Below are 25,909 nucleotides of genomic sequence, written 5' to 3'. Positions count from 1 at the left end.
AAGAAGTGGCCATGGATGGCCACAGCTCCTGGGCTCAATATTAACCACAGAGGATAGGCAGGCTGGGTCCTTGTTCTGCTCATATTAGTCAGGAAGATCAGGGGAAGAAGTGGAGCTTGATCAAGGAGACCACTGGAGGAAAGGGGGTGCAAGAGAGGTGTCTTCCGTACCCACACAGGGTGCCTAAATAAAGCTGGCAGAGTACTGTACTCCATCTCCCTTCCCAGACAGGGTCTTTCTTCTCTGGCTGATTGTCAGGGAGCTTTTCAGAAGAGAAACCAGAACTGTGACAGCCACTTCCCAAGCTCACTGGAGCCTTTTCAAAGGATGTCACGGGAGTGGGGCTGAGGATTCTTCAGCCAGTGAGTAATAGCTGAGCCTCCAAACCGAAGCTCCCAGCACCGGTTCAGAATTCACACATCTTGGCCCATGAAAAGTGGCTGTGTCTGCTTGACTTTGAAGACCTAGGGTAGAAAAGGGCTTGTATACTCGAGGATCGGGACAACGAGTGACCAGGACAGTGTGGTGATATAGGTGGAGAGAGAAGGTTACTGCTCTTGCTTCAGGGGACTTTGGTTTAATGCAGAGCTGAAATGAAATAGTTTCAGGGGTGGTAAATTTAGAAAGCTGGGTCAGTTTTCTCTCCGTGTCACACCACTGGTTACATTTTAAAATAAAAGCTCAATGGAAATGGAGGGGGAGGTAAAAACATGAGTCTGTGTGCTGTTGAAGTGGAGGTTTTAAATCTGGACTTTAAACCTAGAATCGGGAGCCAAGGAACGAGCCTGGCCTTGCGCTCCTCCAACTCCTTGTAGACGCCAGGGTTGGCTTTGCGGACTTGTTTACTGCACCATCTGGACACCGGGACAAGCAGAGCCCTAAGCCCTACAGTCAGCGTCCGGTTCTTGCTCCAACTCCCTTAGCGCGCTAAACCCTCCCCGGGGAGGGGGTCTTCTTTCCCCCACATCTAGATCCTGCAGCCCTTGCGCCCACAAACGGATAGAACAACCTCATTCTGCTCACCGAAGGAAGGCGCGGGGCTCGGGCTTGCAGAGGGCCAGCAGCCAAGTCCAGCTGTCGCCCTGTAGGTCCCCGACAATCTCTGGCCAGCCCCCCTCTCCAAGCCCCTTTGCTTTGCATGAGAAGGAGCCCAGCTGGGGTGAGGGCAGGCGGGGCGGGGCAGCCACCTGGGACTCGGGCCGCTATAGATTCCAGAAAGCGGCGGTTGGGTGGAGGACTCTAGCTGCGAGCGCGCTGGGACAGCTGGGGGAGGCGGGCAGCGCCTGCTAGACCGGCCCTTCCTCCGGGTCTTCACCGAACTCGGCGGGCTAGGAGGCGCTCCGAGTCCGCCGTGTGGGAAACGAGGACCCGGCGCCACGCTGTTCTTAGCGCCTCCGAGGGTGCCAGTATACTGGGTCCCCGTCGGTCGGCTTGCTCCTGGAAGTGTCAGGTAGGCAGGGAGAGCGCGAAGCCAAGTCCGAGCCCGCAGAGCCCGCCTGCTAGGTAGGAAAACCGCATTCTCCATCGCCTGCGCTGCCTGGAGCTCAGGCCTGGGAAACGCCGGCGAAGGGAGACCCCTGCTCTGCCCTGGCCCGCAGCAGGGAGCCCGCACCCAGGTGTGTAGGTGCGACAAGGTGCGGTGACTGCATTAGGAGCCGGGCTCCCCGAGGTCCGGGCGGGGCGGAAGGCCAAGGAGGCGCGCGGGCGGCCTCGGCGGCTTCGGTTTCCAATGAAAAGGAGCGCTGGCGACGAGGCAGGCGCTGCCCGCTGGCCTCGGGGTTGCAGGGGCGTTGGCAGAGCTCCAAATCCCACCGAACGCGTGCCAAACTCGCTGCCGCGCCTTCCCAGTTCGTTCGAAGAGGGTAATCTATTTGAAGAGCCAGATTCCCCGCCAGCCCGGGTTCCTTGCAAGTGCGTTTTTGGCGCATTTTCCTTAACGAAGTCCCGACCCCCGCGTGAAAGGCTTCCCTTGCCTAGCGAAGAAGATTGAAGGACAGTTCCAAAACACCAGCTAACCCTGGCTGGCCGCTCTCCTTTAATTCCATCCGCACTAGAGGCGTTAAACCCTCCCAACACACACCCCGAATAAGAAATGGGGAGCAAGTATGGGACCCCCCAGCCCTGTCGCTTTCAAAGTCTAGATGGGAAAAATCTGGGTTAAGCCTCGAAAAGTGCTGTCAAAACGGAATAGGGGGGTTGACCTGAGGGTGCCAGGGAACCAGTGACTCTTGGATGTCGGGTTCTCAGGGCTCGGATCCGACCCCCACGTCTAGGTAAATCCGCCCCGGCGGGCGTGAGTTTACACCCGGAGGGACTTAGGATGTTTGTGTCACCTAAGGCGTGACCTCTGGAAGGTATGGTCGGCGGTTGTTTGGGGACAACCTAAAGCCTGGAGAAGGGAAGCCTGGAAGCTGGGATACACACTGCCAGGGCATTGCACACGTCCATCTAGTGCGGCCCCTCTGTGTCGCCACCGGGAACTTCCTCCTCCTGCTTCCCCCTTTGCCACTACCACCGCCACACCCAGCTGCCGGAGTCCCGCGGCTTTCCGCCTCGTCGTTTGTTTTTGTTTGTAAAAGGTGTCTCCGGATCACAATTTTCTCACAACTTCTCGCCAGGGTTGCAACGCCTCACCCGAGGCGCTTCCCCACCCTCTCCTTCCCCCACCTCGGCGCCGCGCCTCCGGCCTCCCCCTCCCCCACCAGGAAACAGCTGGAGTCAACTTTCCGAGCGCCGCGCCGCAGCGGGAGACCGACACCCAGATCTCCTAGACACCCGGACCCTGCGGACTTTGGATGCATTGGGGGAGGGTGCTCAGAGAGAGGGACGGGTGGAGGGAGATTCAGCCGCCAAGCGCTCCCTACCTCTCCAAGGACTGGCTCTGTGCTTGGGGCAAAACTTTCAGGCAAAGGAGCAAGAGAGAAATATGCCAACACCCACTGAACTGCAAAGCCAAACAGTGCACCAGCGCCTCCCGGGTTTCTGGACCCGGTTGCACCCCAACCTTAGACCTGCTTGATCTAGGATCGCCCTACTTTCCCGCAGAACTCTGGCCTCCGGAAGCGCCTATTCTGGCTCTCTTTCAGTCCTTCTCACCGAAACCGACGCCTTACCCGAGTAGGAGGGGGCCAGGCACCTCGCCGCTCGTCGCCCGCGCCGCGCGGGGCCGCGGGTGCCGCCGCCACTGATCCTCTAAACGCGGTCTCCCCGCACTCTCCCCGGCCGAGGGATGCAGAATGGTTTACAGAGGGACCGCGAGGCGCTGATTGGTCGCAGGCCGTCGTGACGTCGGCGGGCGCTGCATTAAGGCGAGGGGGCTTCCACAGCTCAGCCAACAGCCAGGAGCAGTGACCGAGCCGCTGGAGCTGGGGAGAGACGCGCGGGGCGGCGGACTGGGCCAGGAAGACCAGGAGCCGAGGGACGCGGGCCCAGAGAGAGCCAGCAAGGAGCTGCAGCCCGGGTGGCGAGAGCGGTGGTCCACGCCGAACTGTTCCAGACGCTGGCTTACTGTAGCTGCTGCGCCAGGACATTATTTTAAAGCTTTCCAAGCTGCCCCCTCCCCCCGACTCCTCTCGCTGCAAAAGGGAAAAAGAGAGAAAGAAGGAGACTAGAAAGGAAATCCAGATTTGCCACCACAACGAGAAAAGAGGGGGAAAAGGAAAAGGGAAGAAAGTCGAGCGCCTGTGGGGCTGGACGCAGGCAGCCGGATCGTGGGCCGAGCGATGCGGGGCTGTGCGTCCAGGCAACCGCGAGTTGTGACTGGAGCCACCATGCACGGCCAGGCGCGGTGAAGAGCCTCCCCCAAGGAGTCCAGGCGCAGGGAGGGCCGCCCCGAGGACACGGAGGCCGCCTGGCAGGCCACTGGCCGAGGTGACGGGGCTGGGGCGGTGGGGAGCGAGCGCGCGCGCCTGGCTGCGTCCGCCCGAAGTTGTCCCTCTTAGGTTCTCGATTGACACAAACACTTCTCCAAAAGGGGGGGAAAAACCTAAGCAATAACAGCAATTAACACCAAGATCTGCTCCAGCCTGTCCTCCCTCCCACTCCCCTCGGCCTGCCCCCGCCCCCTCCCCCAGGCCCAGCGCGGGCGCCCGGCGCGTCCCAACCCGCTGCACGCTGCGGGCAGTTTAGAATCCAAAGCTTCTCTACTCGTTTTCTTTTCTTTTCTTAAAAACAAAAAAGAGGGGGAAACCTCGGTGGTGGGCAGGCTGGTACGCACACACCCGCCTTCATACCCCGACAAAAGCAGATGCACTTTGACTTCTGACAGCTCTACCTCAAGCCGGAGAGAACTCAGCGGCGCATTCCGCGCCATCCGAGCTAGCGGTGTCTTCCTCTTCTTCTCCATCTCCGTTTTATTTATTTCCGTTCCCGCTGCCGTTCTCGGTGACCTTCATTCCTCCACGGCTCTGGGCAGAAGAGTCGCTTTCTTGCTCGCCTGAGGCTTCTTTCCCTCACCCAGGGAGCCGAGGTGGCGTTTCTTCGCCCCGTGGCCCTGGGACTCCCAGGCTGTGCCCTCCACTCCGTGCCGCGCCTCAGCCTTCTTTTCCCCCTTTTGATTTCCTGGTGCGGGTTTTGGCTTGCAAGGCCGAGGGTGTCTCCTCTTTTTGGAGGGGCTGGGGAGCTGGTGCCAGTCATCTTTGGGAGTCATTCCCTTGGCTCTACTTGCCCTTGTCTCTCCGGGCCTCACCCGACCAAACCAAAGACCATGGTGCACTGTGCCGGCTGCAAAAGGCCCATCCTGGACCGCTTCCTCTTGAACGTGCTGGACAGGGCCTGGCATGTCAAGTGCGTCCAGTGCTGTGAATGTAAATGCAACCTGACCGAGAAGTGCTTCTCCCGGGAAGGCAAGCTCTACTGTAAGAACGACTTCTTCAGGTGAGTACTTAACCTCCTGTGCGCTGCTGCTCCCTCCCCGAGGACCCTTCCCATCCGGCTTCAGATCAGAGGTCAGCGTGGCCCAGGCAGCAGTGTTAGGAGCCGCCTCTGGAAGAGAGGGCGGCCAAGTCCCTCGGGTGCCTGTCTCTTCACCAGCTGGTGCACTGGGAGCCTGGGGTAGCAGCCCTACTTCATCCTGAAAAGTATGGGTCCAGGGAAGAAAGGGTCTGTAGTCTGCCTTCATTTGGAAGCCCTTCAAAGCTTGGAAGAGATAAGATATGGGGGGGTGCCCTAACTCCAGTCTTCCCCAAGCAAGCTCCCCAGCACTGCATTCTCTAGGCCTCCAGAGTTACTTGCCCAGGAGGCTGAGCTTAGAAACCTGAGCTCACTCCTCAGAATTGCCTTTTGCAATGGTGTTGGCAAGAGCAAGGGAGCTTTTGGGTAGAGTCCCTGCCTCCTGCCCAGATATCGGTCTCGCTCTGGAGACCAATCTTGCACACCCACGAGCCTTCCTGAAATCTAAACTGACTTCTGAGCGACTAGACCTGGGCAAACTGCTGCACTAGAGCCTCTGAAGTGCCTTGAGTTTGTTTCTTTCTGCCGGACCTGCGGAGGTTGGCAGGCAGTTCAGCCACAGCCCAGTGCGGACCTGGGTTTCCAGGCGTGGGCTCCTCTTTGAAGCCCTCCCAGCGATGTCCCACCAGGGCTGCCACATCCTTGCTACACCTGGCTTTTTGGAGCCAGGAGACTTATCTCTACTCCCTTCCTCTGTTTGGCATTTTAATTATATTTTCTTAAACTCATTTGGCTACCTCATCCACACAAACAAGTCAACAGAGAACAGCTCAGATGCATTCCACCATTCAGGTTTGAAATCTCCCAGTTTACTCGGCTGACTTAGTCTCGGCTTTCTCTTGTTTTGTGGTGACAGATCAAATGGGGCGGGGGTGGGGAAGCGGTCCGAAGCCACCAGGAACGATTTGCCCACAGGCCCAGCCCAGCATTCCCCAATGCTACTCCACCATGCCTGGCTCGGCTTTGATGAGTATAGTGGAGCAAAGCGCTGTGCACACAGTTACTGTGGAGAGGCTGAGCCCTAGAGCCTCCACAGGGTTTCCCCTCCCAAGACTGGTCCCAAGCCACAGAGTGGTGAGCCATACCCGCTTCCAGCGGGCCCCTGAGGCCTGGCTTCTGCAAAGCTCGGCAGGGCGCCTAAAGCATGCCCAGCCGCTCTTCGGCTCCTGCTTGTGCCAATCTGCCGCTTTGGGCACGAATGAACGTGGCAGCAGCCCAGCTACGACTACCCAGTTTGGCCTTTTGCAGCGGTGCGGTGTTTGTTTACCCGCAGGCCAGCCTGACCTCGCTAACCCTTAGCCTGTGTGCTCATCCTTTTGTGGCGAAAGAGAGGCAACCGTAGGAAAGAAAAAGGCAGCGTTTTCGGAGCGATTACCTGATGCGCTAATTCAGTTTTGACTTCTCTAAATCTAACCGGAAAATAAGTGTGCCCTGTCTCCGATACCACTCTTCCTGCGGTCACCACCATGCCGCCTTTTTCAGCAATGCTTTTTTCCCTGGGATAACTTCAGAAGTGAGGCTGGGGTCCAGAGGCGGCTGGGGTCCAGAAACAGCTGGGGTCCAGCGGCAGCTTGAGCCCCTGGCGCTAACCATGTGCATTTCCTCTCTGTCTTTCCCTTGTGCTCTTTGCTCTCTCTCCCTGCCTTCTCACCTGCCTAATCGGTTTTTGCCTATTTTTTTTCCCACATTCTCATCTCTCATTTCCCTCCCTGCCCCTGCCTTCTTCCATTTACTTGTTTTCTCCCACTATCTTTCTTTGGTGTCTCCGCCTGTCCCTCGCCAACCTCCACCCCTTGCAGATGTTTCGGTACAAAATGCGCAGGCTGCGCGCAGGGCATCTCCCCTAGCGACCTGGTGCGGAGGGCGCGAAGCAAAGTGTTTCACCTGAACTGCTTTACCTGCATGATGTGTAACAAGCAGCTTTCCACCGGTGAGGAGCTCTACATCATAGATGAGAACAAGTTTGTCTGCAAAGAGGATTACCTAAGTAACAGCAGTGTCACCAAAGAGAACAGCCTCCACTCGGGTGAGGCCTTGATTCCCATCTGGCTAGGGGCGGGCATGTCCTTCGGGAGGAAGGCTGGCCTTGACCCCTGCTCACCTGTCCCTTCTTTCTCCCCAGCCACCACGGGCAGTGACCCCAGTCTATCTCCGGATTCCCAAGACCCATCGCAGGACGATGCCAAGGACTCAGAGAGTGCAAATGTGTCTGACAAGGAAGGGGGCAGCAATGAGAATGATGACCAGAACTTGGGCGCCAAGCGGCGGGGACCTCGAACCACCATCAAAGCCAAGCAGCTGGAGACATTAAAGGCTGCCTTTGCCGCTACACCGAAGCCCACACGACACATCCGTGAGCAGCTGGCACAGGAGACCGGCCTCAACATGCGAGTCATCCAGGTCAGAGCCCTGGCATGCCGGTCTGTCCCCCAGAGGACTATTCAGGACACCCAGTCCACACCTGAGACTCCCGGACTTGGGGGCAGGGAGTCTATAGAAGCTGGTGATGGCCGGGTGATAGTGGGGAAACACTTCCTGTTGCCTGGGGCTGCTGGAAATCCCTCTAGTAGTCCAACCTCAGGTGATAGTAGAGATTGAGGGGCAAGGGAAGAGCTGCATGGGGAGCTGGGTGTGAAGCTGGAGGCTATACCCAATAGCACAGAGAAAGTTACCCCTCTTTGTGCACACAGCCTGCCACTCTTACCCCACCCTTGCTAGGAAGGAGCAGAGAGGTCACTATGGGCGCCAGACTCAATCAGTTCCTTCAGCTTCTACACATGATCTCCCTCTAAGTTCCCAGCCCCAACTCTGTGGGTCTCTTGCCCAGTTACAGGAGCCCCAGATCAGAGACTTGCCATCCAAAGGTTGATGGGGTGTCCTGGATCAAAGGGGAGGTGGTGGAGTGGGCAGTCAGCTCTGCCTGGGTGCAGTCCCTGGATGGATGGGGAGGAGGGGCCATCTGGAGGCAGCTGGGCCTGTGCCTTGTGAGGAGGTGAGACTGCGCCCGGATTCAGGCTGCCCAATGGTAGGTGTCCTGATCAAGGTGCCTGGAGGCTCTGCCACGGTGTGGGTGGGAGGCTGAGTGTGGCTTTGTAAGTGTGCAATGGGACTTCAGGGGGGTTAGGGGTGTGAAATCTCTAGGAGCCTGTTCAAACTTGTGCACAGGAGTGTGGGGCTGTGTGTCAGGGTCACCACTGTCATTATGTCACTTTCTGTGAGAGGCTGTGGATAAGTGTTCGACTGTAGGAGATTGTATGTGGGTGTAAAAGCCACCCTTATGGATTTTGGTGCCAGCAAAACACCAAACTCAGAAACTGAGTTTCAGCAGGAGGCTTTCTGTGTCTGTCACTATCACGGGTTTGGGGAGTGGTCACTGCAAGGGAAGCTGTATTTGTGACACTGTTTTGAAGATGCTTAGTGTCTGTGTGTACAGCCCGGGGAAACTGTGACTGTGACAGTGTGGCTGCCTCACTTTGGACAAGATAGCTTGTCCGGGTTTCTCTTTCAAAGAAGGGAATTCTAGTTACTCTTGATTTAAGGTCTGCTCTGCCAGGTCCTATCCAGGGACCTCATCCCCACTTCCACGCGCCCCTCCCCAAGGCCCGGGTGGATGAATGAAGGGCTAGACTCCTCCACACACCCAGGCTGGGGAGCGGAGTCCCGGTGGCCTCACCCCGCTTTGGCCTGTGTGCTTCAGGTCTGGTTCCAGAACCGGCGCTCCAAGGAACGGAGGATGAAGCAGCTGAGCGCGCTGGGCGCTCGGCGCCACGCCTTCTTCCGCAGTCCTCGCCGGATGCGGCCACTCGTGGACCGCCTGGAGCCGGGCGAGCTTATCCCTAACGGCCCCTTCTCCTTCTACGGAGGTGGGTGCGCGGCACAGTGGCGAGACGCGCGGCCAGGCCGGGGGCTTCGCTGCAAGCGGGTGGCAAAGCGGGGAGCGCCCCTCGCTTTCTGTAGAGAAGTGTAGAGGCCGGGAGAGAAGGGCGAAGGCTGGGGCAGCGGTGAGACCACCAGGTTCCCGACCTTGGGTGAGGAGGGTGGGCAGGTAGGGAGCCACTGCTGCTTTGCACAAAGCCCGCTCCCTGCTCTCAGTGCCAAGGGGCGCCCCCAAACAGCTAGTTACTTGCATCGCCCCCTTCCCCTCAGCGCCTCTTTTGGGCGGGCCCTTCCAACCCTTGGGGTCCGGCCTGACTCTGAACCCCCGGCCTGACATCCTCCTCCCCGCCGATCCGCAGATTACCAGAGCGAGTACTACGGCCCCGGCGGCAACTACGACTTCTTCCCGCAAGGCCCGCCGTCCTCGCAGGCCCAGACGCCCGTGGACCTTCCCTTCGTGCCGTCGTCCGGGCCGTCCGGGACGCCCCTGGGCGGCCTGGAGCACCCGCTGCCGGGCCACCACCCGTCCAGCGAGGCGCAGCGGTTCACCGACATCCTGGCGCACCCCCCAGGGGACTCACCCAGCCCCGAGCCCAGCCTACCCGGGCCTCTGCACTCCATGTCGGCTGAGGTCTTTGGGCCCAACCCGCCCTTCTCGTCGCTGTCGGTAAACGGCGGGGCGAGCTACGGGAACCACCTGTCCCATCCCCCCGAAATGAACGAGGCGGCCGTGTGGTAGCGGGATCCTGCGCGGTCCGCGGAGCTCGTGGTTGTACAGAAATGAACTTTTATTTAAGAAAAAGAGAAAGAGAGAAAAAAACATAAAAAAGCAAGCCACCTGCCCCACTTCCTCCAGCCTCGGGGACCATTCGCGATCTGGGAAACCGGATGGGAAAGGGGGACACAAAGTAGAATCCAAAACCGCCTCGAGGTCGGACTGGGATCTAGGCACTGGCTGGCAAGGTGCAGAACTGGAGCTCCCGAAGGGAAATACAGAGCTCTCCCCACCTCCCACCTGGACCCGATCCGTGGACAGACTCTGCGGACAAGTGGCCGGCCCGGCGCTCGGCGGAAAGGCCTCGTGACAGCCGCGGGCGAGCACGGTGATCGGCATCGGAGTCGCCCGGAGCCGCGGGGAGGGAGGCGGTGAGGCGTCTGGCCGGCCCTGGAGGCGAGGCGGCCGGGGCGCTCCGGGCCAGCCAGGCGGGTTCTGGCTCTGAGAAACCCTTTTATTAGTGTTGTCTCAGAGGTCAGCTACAGCGACAACAAACTCATAGCTTCAGAAAACACCGACCTGCTGTGCATCAGGTGGGACTATATATTTTTTGTCTATCTGGGTTTTTGGTTTTTGTTTTTGCCAAAATTGCAAAATTCTAATTGTAAAGCCCTCAGTATCAACTCTTCTACCTTCACAAAGCTCTACACACACACACACACACACACACACACACACACACACACACACACACACGAATAACACAATCGATGGTCTCCAGTCAGACCTCTCAGTAAAATGACTTGAACATTAGCTGTACAAGAAAAGTATTCTACCTTCACACACAAAAGTTTAAAAAAAAAGACTATTGAACTAAAAACAGTCAACTGTTTACGTATAATGTTAAATTCAGGAGTTCAGTGTTTTACTAAGATATCCTGTTTTGAAACCTCTTGTTCAAAAACAAAATGTTTTGAGCAATCAACCAAAATTATTCCTTTTCTTTTCCTGTAGATGTTCTGACAGATTTGCAGGACTTGGGGCTCACTGTGCTAGTATGTAAAAAGGTGTTGTTTACACAAGGCAAAGAGAAAACATGATATTCAGACAGTTGCCAAATAGAATAATTATAGCACAAATACTGTAAAGGTGCCAGGCACCAGCAACCTGAGAAAGTGTTTTAAAAAAAGTGTTAAAGGTTTAAAACAAGACATCTTTGCTAATTTTTAGTCCTGTTGAACATTCATGGAATTGTTAATATGACTTATATAGACCCACACAGGTTTTATTTTTGTGTCTTTAAAATAAAAGTCCAAAATATTTAAATTTTATGGTCAAATATGCAGTCAGCAGCTGCTACTTTTTTCTTTATATATTAAATTTCTCATATGTCTTTTATTGTTCTAATAAACCTAAGCTTGTGTGACCTCCAGTGCATATTAGACCATTCACTGTATGAAAGAAAACATGTTGAATAAATTTGTGAGTTTTTAATAAAAATAGAAAATCTGATGTTTAGATAATTGGTGTGGTATTTGATGCTTTCAACAATTAGAGAGGAGTCCTAATGGGGTGCTGAATGGGGCCCTCAGAAACCCGGAGGAAGATAGCCAGAACCCCCTTTGCTAATACAGGCAAGCTTTTCTCTGTGGCTTCCTGCTGTCATTAAATACAGATTTGGATTCTGTGGATTTAACTGATACAGGTGAAGAGATACTTGCTGATAAGTTAATAGAGAATTTGAAATAGAAATCAAATCCATGGCTAAAAATGAGTAGTCCTGGTTTGTGATTAGGGATGAAATTCAAAGCATTCTCTCCCTGTCTTCCTGCACATGCAAAACCAGGCTTGTGAATGTCAGATACTTGTAAATATATAGTTAGAGGTGGTCCTTTTCAGTTTAAATTCATTTTCCGTAGATAAGCCTGCTTTCTAATTTGGTGGTTTGAAAGATAACATAAAATGAATGTACAGTAAGCTAGAAATGAAATACTTTAATCCCTTTCCTAGAACTGATATGAAATTGTTATTTTATAGTATTTGTTACATTTGAATGTAACGGAAGGAAAATTCTTTTTCCTGTCATGAGATACATATTAAGTTTCTCTGAAAGAAGAGCAAAAATAACTAATATAGAAATCAAATTTCAACTAGGAGTTGGCCAGCAGGTTCTGAAAACTAGTTCAATCCCTTCTAAGCTTTCATTAGAAATGGAAGGAATTTGAATATTTTATCCACTGTGAAATACTCATGTGTGGGTGTATGTGTGCTTTAATATCAAATGCTATTAGATTTTCAGATTTTCTTCTCCGTATCACCTAGATTTCAGTCTGGATTATTTATTTCCAATTTTGAGAAAAATCAAAAGTTTTGCATTACATGGTATGTAATTTCCAGTACTGTTTTCATATTTTGTTAAGATGCAGCTAAGTTTATCTTTCCTGTAGAGAAGGCTTTAAAATAAGCAGTATTTCACTGCCTCCCTCTGATGGTTTATCAAGTGGGGGGGTGGATATCAGGGAGGAATCTGGCAGTGTTCTTTCAGAAATAAAAATTTATGAAATACAAAGAAGACTTCTGAAACCCCTAGCTTCTGCATACAGCACATTTCCTTTAACTGCTTTATATGCAATCACTGGATTGTTTTGTCCTTTTAGCATTTATATACATTAAATCATAGCAAACTTATTCATTACAGCCGCCACTCCCTGCCCCCTCCTCCTTAAAGACATTCATTTAACTGAACTTATGCTCATTGGGAAGCTGCATTTTCCTATCAAACGCTGCTGAATTATTTAGCAGCTTTCTTGTGGCACCGGGGTATTTGATAAGAAGCGTTTTAGAGTTGAACGAGCGGTGTGGATTCAATTCGAACTCCGTGGCAGCGGTACAATCTTTCCCTTCGGCGCGATGTCACGAGATCCGGCTAATACCCGAACAGGTGGTCATGCTCAGCGGTCTAAATTGGAGCCGAAGGCGCGGGGTGAAGAGGTCTAGAAGGGGCAGGAGCGGATTCCCTTCTCATCCATGCCGCGTGGTCCACCTCCGGCCACAGGAGCAGGCGAGCGCGAAACCAGCCGCACGCGGCTCCGTGGAGGGACGCGCGGGCGGGAGGAGCGCGCTACCAAGGCGCCCTGTCGCCCGGGAGGGCGGCCTCCTCTCCTGCCCGGCCTGCAGCTTGGTTTCTCCCTGGCCATCTTACAGCCGCCACCTCTGTGCCTGCTGCCACCTGTCCTCGGGGTTCCAGTAGCGGAACGGCCATCTGCGAAGGCGAGGGTGCATTCAGCCAAGCACTCCCAGCGGGCCAAGGCTGGGGTGCTGTTTTGGTGGAATGTGCACCGAGAGCAAGGAGAGGCACTGTCAGGGGCTGGAACTTGGGGTTTGATGGGCTTTAGAAGAGAGTCAGATTGGAACCCCAATTCCCACAACTCTTGAAACTTGTGGACAAATGAATAGAACAGACAGTTGTTTCAGACAAAGGGGGGGTGTGTGTCTCTGCTATGCCTACTTCTGCCTGCCACTCCGTAACTCTTAACAGACAGCGGGACTGTGCACAGGGAGACCCTCCTGCCTTGCCTCCAGAGGACAGAGAGATGGTTCTTTGGGAAGACTGTTCACCTTTATTCTCACCTCTCCGCTCATCTCATCTGCTCTCATTTGCAAAGCATTCAGTAGTTGAAATTTCTTCTAGGGAGGTATAGTCTGAAATAGTCCTTCTCATAGTCCATTCGCCACTTGCAATCCCACCCCTTCCCAAAAGCAGGCGTCTCCCCTGGAGAATCTAGAATGAAATTAGGGAGGAGTGAAAGAGAGGGTGAGAGGCCACATTTCAGAGGTTTCTCCCCGGTCGTGTGCCTCAGCTGCTCTCAAATCTTCAGTCCTAGAATTCCTTCTCCTTTCCTTCTGTCCGGGAATCATCGTCTGACTCTCAGTATGGAGTAACAAAGCACAGGAAGCATTTTGGGGCCCCTGGGATGTATGTGACCTTAGGGGGCTTTTGATTCCTTCCTGAAAAGGCTGCCCAAATCACTAGAGCCCAGGGCAGATAAGGGAAAGCAGGTAAACAGGTCTATGGCATTTTCTGCTGAGTGTTTGCCCAGTGTGACCCCAAATGGTCCAACAGCATCCAGTTTGCATGACAGAGCAGACGTGGTCCCAGCCCTGCGTAGACCCTTTTTCTCCTTACCTTGAAGGCCAGATTTCTAGGCATTATTATTGCCCAAAATAGCAATGGAAGAGGACTGGAACAGGTAATTTCCTAACTGTGAGGCAGAAAAAGAGTTTTGGTCTTTGAAGCCCTGTAAAGGAATGAGGAACCCAGATGCAGGCACAAGACCGCAATTATAATGGATGTATTTAAAAACAAAAACAAAACCCAGTTCTCATTCTCTTAAGGATGGTAAAATGAGTCTTTTTTTGCCTGAGTTCCCTGCCTGACTGGCATTCCTTCCCATCCATATCTGAGGAGATTGACCCGAAGACAGGGTCTTCTTCCACTCTGCAGCCGTGGTTGTCTTCATTCAAGAGCCACTTAAGACAGTGGCATGGGATAGGTCATACTAAAGTAGTGACCTTTCATTACTTGACTGTGAGGGCATATGAAGACTGTGAAAGTCAGGCACCATCTCTTCCTTGGGGTTTCACAGCAGACACTGGGGAATTAAGAGTTGCCAATCTCGTTTAGCTCTGGGATCCAAGTGGCCTGAATTGTACTAAAAAAGGGACACTGTCACAGTGGATCACCAATGCCTTTTTTTCTGGATCTTTTGCAGGCAATTTTTCTGTTTAGCAGGTTCCAGGACTCTACAGATGACCTCCGACAACAGATACTGGAAGGATAGACCACTTTGCATTCAGACTTATCATTCCTTATTGCAGTTTATATTTACATGCTTGTCTGCCCTCCTAGGTTGATCACTGTGGGAAAAGACTCTAACTTACTCATCTTGTATCTCATCTAGCAGTTCCTGCCACACAGTGGGCAGTCAAGGAATGCTCAACCAAGGAACGAAAATGCAAAGGGACTGCATTTTTCCCTGTGCCTGGGTGAAATTAAATTTTTATTACGTCTTTATATGCTACCCTCCTAACGGTAGACCTGAGTTTTTCTGCCTTTGTACATCAATTTCAGGTGTCCGAGTTCGCCCACATCTCTCAGCAGGGAAGATTACACAGAGGAGTGTGCAGTAACCTCATTCCACCCCCTTTTTGGAGCAGTCACAAAAACGGTCTTTATTTGTGCACAGACATAGCGATTTTTAATTATTCCTATTAATGAAGACAACAGCAAGCAGTTCGCTGCAAGCTTACATGTGCACATCTCTAACGTAGGATTTCCAAATTCTAGTTGCTTTGGGGCTGGAGGCATGAGCCCGGCCCCAGACTTCTCCAAATTGTGAAAAGCCTGATCTGTTTTCGGTCCCAGTCTTCGCAAGCCCGAGTGTGAAACAGAGGTTTCAAAAGCTTACTCTTTACTCCCTCTTCCTTTCCAAATCAGCCACCTTGGACCCCGGCTACGCTACGCTTTATTCCTAAGCGAACCTCTCACAAAGCCTGAGGCATTTTTGTGCAGGGGTACACTGGCTGCGCGCAACGCAATCAATGCTCAGAGCCAGAGGCGGTCACGTGCTCTTGCGCGCTCCCGCGCCTTCAAACACACCATCTCCCCGCACGCGCACGCGCGTTCGAACAGCCACAATCCCTTTAGCTTTCCGCGCGCTTCCGCCTTCACCCTAGCAACGCGCGTAGTGACGCACAGGCTCCGCCCCTTTCCCCCCTCCCGCGCGAGCGCGCGCCTCCCGGAAGTTGCCGGTAGGGAGCGGAGCGCCGGGCTCTGCGCGTTCCCTGGCTGTGCTTCGGTGCAGCGTCGGGCTAGGAGCGGCGGCCGGGAGAGAGCGTCTGGGCCGGGATCGGGCCGCACGTTGACGTGCCCAGTTCGGACCAGGACTGGGAAGATGGCGGGGCCGCAGTCTCTGGCTCTGCAGCTGGAACAGCTGTTGAACCCGCGACCGCGCGAGGCGGATCCTGAGGCCGACCCAGAGGAGGGTGAGGCCTGACTGGGGTAGACCACGTGCGGAGCCGTGGGCCTGGCTTCGTGGGGGCTGGGGGCGGCGTGGAAGGGGCGGCAGCGGTGCCTCGCGGTCTGGCCTTCTCCCCTCCTGGCGCAGAGGAAATTGCTTTCCGCCAGGGTTGTCCCGAGGCTCGGGAAGGGCTTCGCCTTCTCACACGCACTCTAGACTGGGAACTCCGGTGGTGGCGGTGGGGCACTTATTCGGAGCATCTGGCCGGGAGCTGGTTAAGTTGGTCGAGGGCAACTGGAGGGAGCCAGAGAGTGGCAGCAGGTTGGAAGTTACCTTTCAGGCTGCTCTCATTGGTACTGCTTTAGAAAGAGGGCGAAGGAAGTGTCATCATTTTTAAAAGTCTGGTAGCACCCAAAACTTGCTTGGAGAATGAAAGAAAAAGTAGGAGTCCCTGGCACTGGTTTAACCTTTTTAGGTCCAAGACACTTGCTCAGGGGCTGACAACAAGCCACTGCTCTTGCTGTGTGAGCTGACGTTCAAGTTCTAGCTGGGAGTAATCCTACTTTAGACTTTGAGTCCGAGACGTGTGTGGAAGGGATAATAATGTGCGTGCTGAACAGCGGCTTAGAAATATCAGTTGGAGGAACTGGGGGCTGTTTAGCCAGGATAAGGAAGAAAACTCTCTGAGGGCCGGGACAGAGTGAAGATAGAACTTGATGGCTGATTTAAGACATAGGAACGAGGGGCTGGGGATTTAGCTCAGCGGCACGGCGCTGGCTTGGCAAGCGCGAGGTCGTGAGTTCGATTCCCGGTACTGGAAAAACAACAACAACAACAAAAAATAAGATATAGGAGCGACTTGTCACATATGGAAGAGGAACTAGATTCATTTTGTAGGATCTAAGGCATAGAAATACATCTGCTACTACGTGCAAGGAGTCAGCTCTCTGTTGAGAAACAGCAGTAAGACAGTGGTCTATCCGGAGAGGAAGTGCGTTTCCTGTTTTTGGAAGTTGATGAGGACTTTGCAGAGGACATTAAGTATGAGTTGAAAGTGTTTAACATGGTTAAAGTTTCTTCTAACTTGAGATTGTGATTGCTTTTCCTCCTCCTCCACAGCTACAGCTGCCAGAGTGATTGACAGGTTTGATGAAGGGGAAGATGGGGAAGGTGATTTCCTGGCAGTGGGTAACATTAGAAAACTGGCATCTGCTTCCCTCTTGGACACGGACAAAAGGTATTCTGGCAAGGCCACCTCTAGAAAAGCTTGGAAGAAAGACCACTGGGAGCAGACTTCGCCAGGTTTATCTGGTGAGTAGATGTATTTGCGTGGAACTTTTCTTCCCTAAGATTTTAGGGTTAAAATTCTTTTTATATGGATGTTTATGTGTCTCTACTTATTATCTTAGGAGAGACCATTGATTTGGTATTAGGAAAGGCCTTAGAAGTTACATCGTTTCACTTCATAAGGAACCTCAAGCCTAGAGGATCAAGCTTCGGTGTTATATATAATCAGCCTAAGGATTCTTCTTAAAATGGAGTGCAGGAAAAGGCATTGGATATTGGAGAGGGTTATGTGTTTAAAAAAAACTTGTCTAATGAGCATCCTCCTCTTGGATTTTGACTCATTTCCTTTGGTTTTTCAGTTCTTACACTGACTCACTGTACAGTATTAGTTATTTGGGAAACTCACCTTTTGCCACTGTAAAAATAACATAATGCTTCCCTCACAACTGCAAGACAGGAGAATGTGAATTTACAGTTTTAAAGAACACTGTGTTTTCTCAACTGAATGTGGTGGTGCATGACTGTGACGCCAGTACTCTGGAGGCTGAGGCAGAAAGATCATGAGTTCAAGGCCACCCTGAGCAATGTAGTGAGACCCTATCTTAAAAATAAAAACAACAACAAAAAGAATTGTACCTTTCGCAAGGTTCAGGAAGGGGTTGGATATGGAGATTAGGATGCCATTTGGTTTTTTTTAGGGAGGGCAGGAGTGCCATGTTGAGAATCCATAGACAATATAGAAGAAACAGTCATTCAGGTTATAATATCTGTGACTTAGTCCTTGATGCAGTTCTGCGAGCTCCAGATAAACACATTTCATATTCTTTGTCTAGAGCCTGATAAAGAGACCAGTCATGAGATGAGTATGATAGTATTTATTGAACTCTTAGCTCCTGTCAACCACTGGGGTTAGTTCTTTTTTTTTTTTTTTTTTTTGGTTTTTCTCCGGTACCGGGAACCGAACTCACGACCTTGCGCTCGCCAGGCAGGCGCTTTGCGACTGAGCTAAATCCCCAGCCCCTAGGGTTAGTTCTTTGAGTTCTGAAAGTCTGGGATACAGTAAGTTCTCAAAAAATATTATCACTGTTACCACGATGTGTATCATTTCATTTAATCTTCCCAGTAGCCCAAGAAATTGGTATTTTTTTACCCCCATTTTGCAGATAAGGAAAGTGGGGGGCTAATTGATAAGTAACTTGCTCAAGGTCATACAACTGTTAAGTGGAAGAGCTGGGATTCAAGTGAAGGCAGTGTGACTCCAAGAAGTACTGTGCTGTATGAGTTTTTAAAAAATATATATTAGTACATATTTGCGGTATATAATGATTGCATTCATCATAGGGAATTACACATGTACATAACCCATCTTAATTCTTTTTATTTTTTGCCTTTTTGAGACAGGGTCTGGATATGCAGTTCAGGCTGGCCTTGAGCTCACTTTGTAGCCCAGGCTGGTCTTGAACGCACTACAATTCTCCTGCCCAGGTCTCCTGAGTGTTGGGATTACAGGCGTGTGCCACCAGGCCTGGCTCACATCTTGATTCTTTTATATCCCCTTTCCTCTCTGTCTCCCATAAATGTTTCTTAGTTTGAGAAATGGCATGTATACGTTTAAAGAATTGTTTATGGTTTTTTTGCAGTTTTCCTATTTATATTTTTGACAGCCTTGGCTGTGTCTTATTTATGTATATTTCTTTAAAGAACCAGAGACCCATTGTGTTTTCACAAACTCTCTATTTTATTGAAGAAGGTTGTTGGTAACTGGTCCTTATAGCTAATAATCATGCTTGTTATAATGGAGATATTATGCTTTACCGTGGAAGATATTGTGTAACCATAAAAAGCTTCTTCAGTGTCAAGTGGTACCATAAGCATAGGTAAACCAGGAACCTTAGGTAGTACTCTGTCTGTGATAGGATCAAGTTTAGGAAGACAGGGTTTGCCTGATTACCTGACAACTCTGTGAGGTCATCTCCCACCAGCTCCTGTGCATTCTGTGTGTCAGAACTGTTTAGTTCTTTTCCTCCCTCTTCTCTGTCTGATGACCTATTCCTATGCTTTGTAAGTAAAATCATAGTGTCTCCTTAACATGAAGCCTCCCTCACCTCTCCGGGAGAGTTAGGTGGTTACTTCCTTATATACTGTGTACTGATGACATTGTAATACAATTACTGGTATGCATATCTTCTGTTCCTATTGGACCATGAACTCTTCCACAAGTGTAGAATTTTTTTTTTTAGCCTTGATGTCCGCCTTATAATGGATACTTAATAAAAAGCGGGAATACATTGGTATGACAGAGATTGTACATTTGGGGTAGTTAATGAGAAATTATATTTTGGCTATATAGTACTTACTTTGAAATCTTACTGTATTCTTCTGTTGTTGAGACAGAATCTCACTGAATTGCCCAGGCTGACAGTGAACTTGTAATCATCCTACCTCAGCCTGTCAACTAGCTGGGATTACAACGTGTATCACTCTGTCCAGCACCATATAATCTTCCTTTCTTTATTTTTACTTATTTTAATTTAATTTTATCTTTTGGTCCTGGGAATTGAACTCAGGACCTTGCACTTGCCAGGCAGGCGCTGTGCTGTTGAGCTATATCCCCAGTCTTCTTTCTTTCTTTCTTTTTTTTCTTTTTGCAATTTTAGTTACTTTAGTATATGTGTGTAGTACATAGTTTATAATCTCTCTTAAATTCATTTGCCTGACAGTTAAAATTTGACCTTCCCATGGGTTACTGAAATTTTAGCAGAGCATTTTTTATTTTATTATCTATTTATTTATCTCTTTAATGTAGTGCTGGGAATTGAACTTAGGACTTCAATGTGTGATAAGTAAACACTTTACTATTGAGCTATATTCTAAACTTTTTATTTACTTATTTATGTATTTTTAATTTTTGAGACAGTGTCTCACTAAGTTGCCCAGTTATGCTCTTGTCTTGGCTTCCTAAGTGTCTGGGATTAGAGGCATGCTACTATATTGAAAAAGTTGGGGGTTTTTGTTTTTTTGGCAGTAGTAGTGTTTGAACCTAGTGCCTTTGTACTGAGTTACACACCTAGCCTGTTGATTTTTTTATTTTTGAGAGTGGATCTTGCTAAGTTGCCCAGGGCTCAAACTTGTCTTGCATCAGCCTCTTAGAGCGCTGGGATTACAAGGGCTCTAGTAAAGCACTTTTCATTCTTCTCTTTATTTTGATCATTTTTGCTTCCCTCTTAGCATTTTAGAAATAGTAGATGGATAATTAATATTTATTAAGTTGAGCTAAATACAGTAATAAAATTTCTCCGCTGATAGATGCTATAATTCTTTTTTTTTGGTTTCTTTCCGGTACCGGGAATTGAACTCACAACCTTGCGCTTGCCAGGCAGGCGCTGTGCTGCTGAGCTAAATTCCCAGCTCCAGTGCTAGAATTCTTTTTTTTTTTTTGGTTTTTCTCCGGTACCGGGAACCGAACTCACGACCTTGCGCTTGCCAGGCAGGTGCTTTGCCTCTGAGCTAAATCCCCAGCCCCCAATGCTAGAATTCTTTAACTGAAATGATAGATATGAGATACGGTCTTGTATTTTAACCCAGGTAACACCTGTTTTTTCTTTCTTTCCTCCTGGTTCAGACCAGGAAATATCTGATGAGGAGAGTTCTGGAGATGGAGATTCAGAGGCCCGGGGTCTAGAGGAATCTGATGAGGATGACCTGAGTGTTGCTGAGGAACAGGATGCTGACGATCACGAAGGGAGCAGCCCAGCCGGGAAGAAGGGCAGAAGCCACTCTGCAAAAGCACCAGGCTTTAGTTTCCAGAGCATCAGTGACTTTGAAAAATTTACTGAGGGAATGGATAAGCTCGGGAGCAGTGAGGAGGAAGAAGAGGAAGAGAGTGGCATGGAAGACGGGGACGTCGAGGAAGACTTGGAGGGCGAGACTGAGCGGGACAGGGCCGGAGAGAGGCAGAGTGAAGAGGACGGTGTGGTGCTGACCTTCTCCAGTGCCAAGGTTTCTGAGGAAGTGGAGAAGGGAAGAGCTGTGAAGAACCAGATAGGTTTGTATGTGGTTTTGCTGGTCACTTGTTTTTCAAAGTCTCTACATTTGGTCTACTTTTTTGTTTGTTTGTTTTTGGCTGTTCTGTCTCTCGGATGTCCTTCCAATTAGTTTGTGACACGCCTCACTTACTCAGAGGCCTAAAGCCCTATTCCTCTTTGCTTAGCCAGCCGTTTCTGCACTGAGCTGCTTAGCTGGTTCTGCTCTAGTACTTTAGCAACTGTGGAAGATTGAAGAGGAGAATGTTTTCTCTTTTCCTTGGGCTTTAGCATTCCCTCTCTTCTAACAAATATTTGCTTCCAAGATACTGAATGTATTTCCCAGAATAGAGAGTGTTTCCATAGCCTGAAATTGATAAAGCTGTGCTGCATAGGGACCAGGCTGGTTTCCTGTCCCTGCCCTGTCTCCATCCCAGGAAGATTTTATTCTAACTCATGGGTCAGATTCCGTTTTTTTTTCTTTTTTTAGCACTGTGGGACCAGCTCTTGGAAGGAAGGATCAAACTACAAAAAGCTCTGTTGACCACCAATCAGCTGCCCCAACCAGATGTTTTCCCTGTTTTCAAGGACAAAGGTGGCCCAGAATTTGTCAGTGCCCTGAAAAACAGTAAGGATGCTATGCTATTTTGGATACTTAGAACCACTGAGGTACATTGGTATATATTGGGATTGATATAAAAGAAGGGAAGGTTTGATTTTAGTGATATTACCATAGTGTTTTTAACTTTTAAAAATAGCAGTGTAGTCCTTTTATCAAATGAAGATAACTTTGATTGAAATGAGCTGGGTGTTGGAACCATGTCTGCTCTGCTTTCTTTTCTGCTGTTCTCATTTCTTGGCCTCTCTGTGACTTTCTGAGTAACTTCTGTAAGGCTTAGGCTTAGGGACATTGTGTGATGGCTCACTGGTATAGGGCCAAAGGGAAAAGATGAGTGATTAAACTCAGTTCATTTAAGTTAGTTGCATCGTGCATGTAAAAGATGCTGTCTTTTGGAAGGTTTTTAGAACAACGTGCTGAGATGATTTTATATATGTCTTCCTTGGGGTGGCACAGAGTAGGAGAGATGATGACTGCAGGGGAGGAATTAATTTTGGAGAAAAATTGCTAAGCTATAAAGTAAAAAAAATTCTAGAAAGAAAAATAATTTAGAGATTATTTGGTTCCCAATTCCCTCATTTACAGATGAGAGAACTGAGGCCTAAGAAAATGACTTGCCCAGAGTTACAGAGGTTGTTCTTGAGCAGCAGAAGTAAAACTCCAGCTTTTCTGCCTTATGGCTAGGAGTCTTCCTTTGGCACCACACTGCCTCCTGTGTGCCCAATGGCACAGAAGGACTGGGGCACAGGGAACATCTGGGGTGAGTGTGCTGTGGTTTGAATCACTTCTTACATGCATGCCGAGAGTTAGTGTCTCTATTTGCTCTTTTGTTGTTGTTTGGTGGTTGTCACACTAGAGATTGAACCCAGGGCTGCTCTACCACTGAGCTACTTCCCCAGGCCTTCCATTTGCTGTTTAAAACTTAAAGCTGGGCCAGGCGTGATGGCACATATCTCTAATCCCAGCTATTAGGGAGGCTGAGGCAAAAGACAGTTTGAGGCCAGTCTGGGCAATTTGGTGAGACCTGGTCTCAAATAAAAAAATAAAAAGAGGTGGGGCTGTAGCTTAGTACTCCCTCATTCAATCTCTAGTACCACAAACAAAAAGCTAAAGCCAGGTGGGCTAGCATGTGCCTGTAGTCCCAGCTACCCAGGAGACTGAAGTAGGAGGATCCCTTAAGCCCAGGATTTTGAGGCCACCTAGGAAATAGCAAGACCCCATCCAAAAAAAATTTAAAAAGGCTGACAGTGTTAAGAGTCGGAAGGAACTTGAGGAGGACATCTATGTTGGCATAAGAGAAACCACCTTAAACCATTCGAGATACATGTATAAGATTTCCAGGATAGGGAATTCTGTGAATATTTCTTATAAAGGACAATCTGGTTTAATTAGGAATGGCTTTCTGAACTTGAAGTCTGTCTTCTATGTGAAAACAGTGGATAGTTCTTTCAGGAACCATCCTAGATCTATTATGAGGTGGGTCTTTCATATCCTCTCCTTTAACTTTCCCTCCTTCCTCCATAGATGAGAGATTGATGGTTTTACCTTTTTTTTTTTTTGGAACACTTCTCTGCTATTTTTAATGCCCTAGTACCCTAATTTCTGGAATGCCTTTGAATGAGACCTAAACTGCAATAGGTTAAATGTCTTCAATGTTTTATAGTAAGACCTTTTCCATTTTGTTGCTCTTCTTGAATCTTCTCCTTTTTAAAAAATTCATCTTTAAAACATAGATATTTTAAGGGTTAGCCTCATGTATAATGGACACATTATTATTTCTAAATATCATTTAGCTTCTTTAGCCATTTTATTGTTGTTTAACTCCCCCGCCCCACCGGTACCGGGAATCGAACTCATGACCTTGTGCTTGCCAGGAAGGCGCTGTGCTGCTGAGCTAAATCCCTAGCCCCTGTTGTTTAACTTGTTTTACACTGGTTCTGATTTTTTTAAATCTTTTTTTTTTTTTTTTTTTTCTGCTTCACCATTTGCCCCGTCTCACTTGGTGAACTTCATTTAACCTGACAGATGTCTATTAATCTGACAGAGGGGTTGTGGAGGAGGGAGAATAAAAGAAGAAATGTTCGTTTGGTGTAACATACTCTAAGAGGATAGGGAGCTTTCTGATAACCAGAATTTCTGTGCATCTGAAGGGTAGCTAACCTTTGTATCAACCTTGTTTTGGCAATATGGCATAACATGTTACATACGTCCGTTTTGCTAAGCAAAGTTGAAGAATAATTGGCTATTTTATTCTGGGTGACCAGTTCGTACTGTGCTGTATAGCTATTGTGGAAGATAGCCTGAATTTATGCCTACCCTAGAACAAACACTGGAACGTACTGTCTTTAATTAAATCTCTTTTCAGTTTGCTCAGTTTTCTGGGTAAAGTCAGACTGCCTGGGTTTAGATTTCATCTCAGCAATGGATTAGCTGTGTGACCTTTTGCAAGTTACTTTGCAGTAAAATGGGGATAATATGGTTGTTAGGATTAAACGACATAATCAATATAAAGCGTTAGCACAGTGTCTGGCACATTTCACACCCTAAGTGGTAAGTACTAGTATTAGCTTTTTCTGCTCAGAAGCATTTGGCAGTATTCAGCCACATGATTGTCATAGCATAACTAACCATCTTCTCCACTGCTTTATGATCTAGGAGACTTCTTTTCTCCTGTTCTCATTCAGTGATTTTTAAACTTTTTTTCAGAACTCAGATTCTTTCTTTTTTTCTTTCTTTCTTTCTTTCTTTCTTTCTTTCTTTCTTTCTTTCTTTCTTTAGCGGCACCAGGGATCGAGCTCAGGACCTTGCGCTTGTCAGGCAGATGTTTGTGCCACTGAGCTATATTCCCAGCCTCTCAGATTCTTTATATGATTTAAATTAGGTACTCTGGAAAGTGGGCAATGTTACGGTCTGTTTCGATATTTTAAATTTAGCTTCAGCCTCTCGACACTGGAAAGCCAGTGAGAGATTCCCTTATTGCCGAACTGAGTTCTTTCCTACCTAAATGATTTAACCTTACTGTGAAATATTTTCCTTTAGCTTTGGTGACCTGTATATGCTGTCTGGAATCTCCCGCCCTTTTTTTTTTTTTCCAGTACCAGGAATCGAACTCATTACCTTGAGCTTGCTAGGCAGGCGCTGTGCCGCTGAGCTAAATCCCCAGCCCCTCTCCCGCCTTTCTGATCTCTTCTCAGGCTCTTCTTCTACCCTCTCAGTGTAAATGTCATTGCATTCAGAATCCTATTCTTTGGTTGCATTTTTGTACTGTGTTATCCTTGCACTATCACTTACTCTTACGGCTCTAGTTATTGCCTCAAAAGTCTGGTGCAATAAACTCCTGAACACCAGGTCTTTGTACTTTCAGCACCTTAAACTGTACTTGTCGGAAACTAAACAAGTATCTCCTTTCTTTTCTCCCTCTCCAATGCATGAATTTAGTCCCAGTCACCTTGGTGTTATATATTGGTAATTAGATCTCTTGAACCATGAAATGATTTCAACAATATTTTTTGATATTTTAGTGGGTGCACAGGTGGTTAGTCTTGAAGTAACCTTCACAAAATTAAGGAATATTTTATTCACAAAGCTGCTTGCTGGAGAGGTTAGTTTTTCCCTTCTCTTTCTTTTAACAGCTTTACTATTATGATAGTGCTGATGATATATAAGGAATGTGGCAAATTACTTCAGGAAACTTCAGCATGAAGTATTTAAAATTTTTCATGATGGACCATATCAAACTACGAAAGTAGAAAAGTGCAGCAAACCCCCACATATCATCAATAGTTCAAGCAATAACTCCCAGCCACTTTTTTTTTTGTGGTGTTAGGGATTGAACCTAGGGCTTAATACATGTTAGGCAAACAGTCTGTCATTGAGGCATACAGCCAGCCTCATCCTTGCCAATTTTATTTCATTCATACTTAAACTAGCCCCCGCCTTTTCTGGATTACTTTGAAGCAAATAACAGCTATCATTTCATTTTTAACAATGAATCTTTTAGAGATGGGCGTGGTGTCACACGCCTATAATCTCAGCCCTCAGGAGGCTGAGGCAGGAGGATCCTTGTGAGTTCTAGACCAGCCTGGAGTACAAAGTGAGCTCAAGGTCAGCCTGAACAGCACAGCAAGACCCTGTCTCAAAAAGACAAAAAAAAAAAAAAAAAAACTTTCAGCATGTATATCAAGTTTTTTTTAAAAAATCTTCATATAATTATTCCACAAAAACACTAACCATAATTTTTTAATAAGCTGACTGATGAGAGAATTGAAAGCATTTCTGTAATAGGCATTCTACTATCTTTTTTATTTATTTATTTTTAGAATTTGCTCTGTAGCTTTAAATGAAATGATTAAAGGAAAGCTAAACTTTAGCCATAATAAGTTGACCTTTTAGTAAAACGCATGTTATTAATGTATTTAAT

General features: G+C 48.9%; 2 protein-coding genes across 3 annotated transcripts in view; both read left to right on the top strand.

The window, feature by feature from the left end:
* The first annotated feature begins 486 nt into the window (after nt 1-486).
* On the top strand, nt 487-11,052 carry Lhx1 (LIM homeobox 1). The gene is made up of 6 exons (XM_005393940.2): nt 487-3,870; nt 4,703-4,875; nt 6,750-6,976; nt 7,073-7,350; nt 8,648-8,813; nt 9,186-11,052. Exons 2-6 carry the CDS (start codon nt 4,706-4,708, stop codon nt 9,563-9,565), a joined length of 1,221 nt encoding a protein of 406 aa, XP_005393997.1. The 5' UTR covers nt 487-3,870; nt 4,703-4,705; the 3' UTR covers nt 9,566-11,052.
* Nucleotides 11,053-15,322: 4,270 nt separating this feature from the next.
* The window catches only part of Aatf (apoptosis antagonizing transcription factor), a 104,388-nt gene continuing 93,801 nt past the window's right edge, over nt 15,323-25,909 (top strand). For both annotated transcript variants that reach the window (XM_005393937.2, XM_005393938.2), the window contains exons 1-4: nt 15,323-15,586; nt 16,681-16,872; nt 20,471-20,893; nt 21,361-21,498. In XM_005393937.2, coding sequence (XP_005393994.1) covers nt 15,496-15,586; nt 16,681-16,872; nt 20,471-20,893; nt 21,361-21,498 — 844 coding nt within the window. In that variant the 5' untranslated portion in view covers nt 15,323-15,495. The remainder of the gene's footprint in view (nt 15,587-16,680; nt 16,873-20,470; nt 20,894-21,360; nt 21,499-25,909) is intronic.

The sequence above is a fragment of the Chinchilla lanigera genome, unplaced genomic scaffold, assembly GCF_000276665.1.
Source record: "Chinchilla lanigera isolate Chin_1 unplaced genomic scaffold, ChiLan1.0 scaffold00050, whole genome shotgun sequence".
Classification (NCBI taxonomy): Eukaryota; Metazoa; Chordata; class Mammalia; order Rodentia; family Chinchillidae; genus Chinchilla; species Chinchilla lanigera.
Note: the sequence above shows the minus strand (reverse complement) of the source record. Positions and strands in the feature narration are given on the sequence as shown.

Coding starts and splice junctions, on each gene's coding strand:
- Lhx1 (XM_005393940.2), top strand. CDS start 4,706: ATGGTGCACTGTGCCGGCTGCAAAAGGCCCATCCTGGACCGCTTCCTC. Junction 4,876..6,749: donor TGTAAGAACGACTTCTTCAG/GTGAGTACTTAA, acceptor CACCCCTTGCAG/ATGTTTCGGTACAAAATGCG. Junction 6,977..7,072: donor AGAGAACAGCCTCCACTCGG/GTGAGGCCTTGA, acceptor CTTTCTCCCCAG/CCACCACGGGCAGTGACCCC.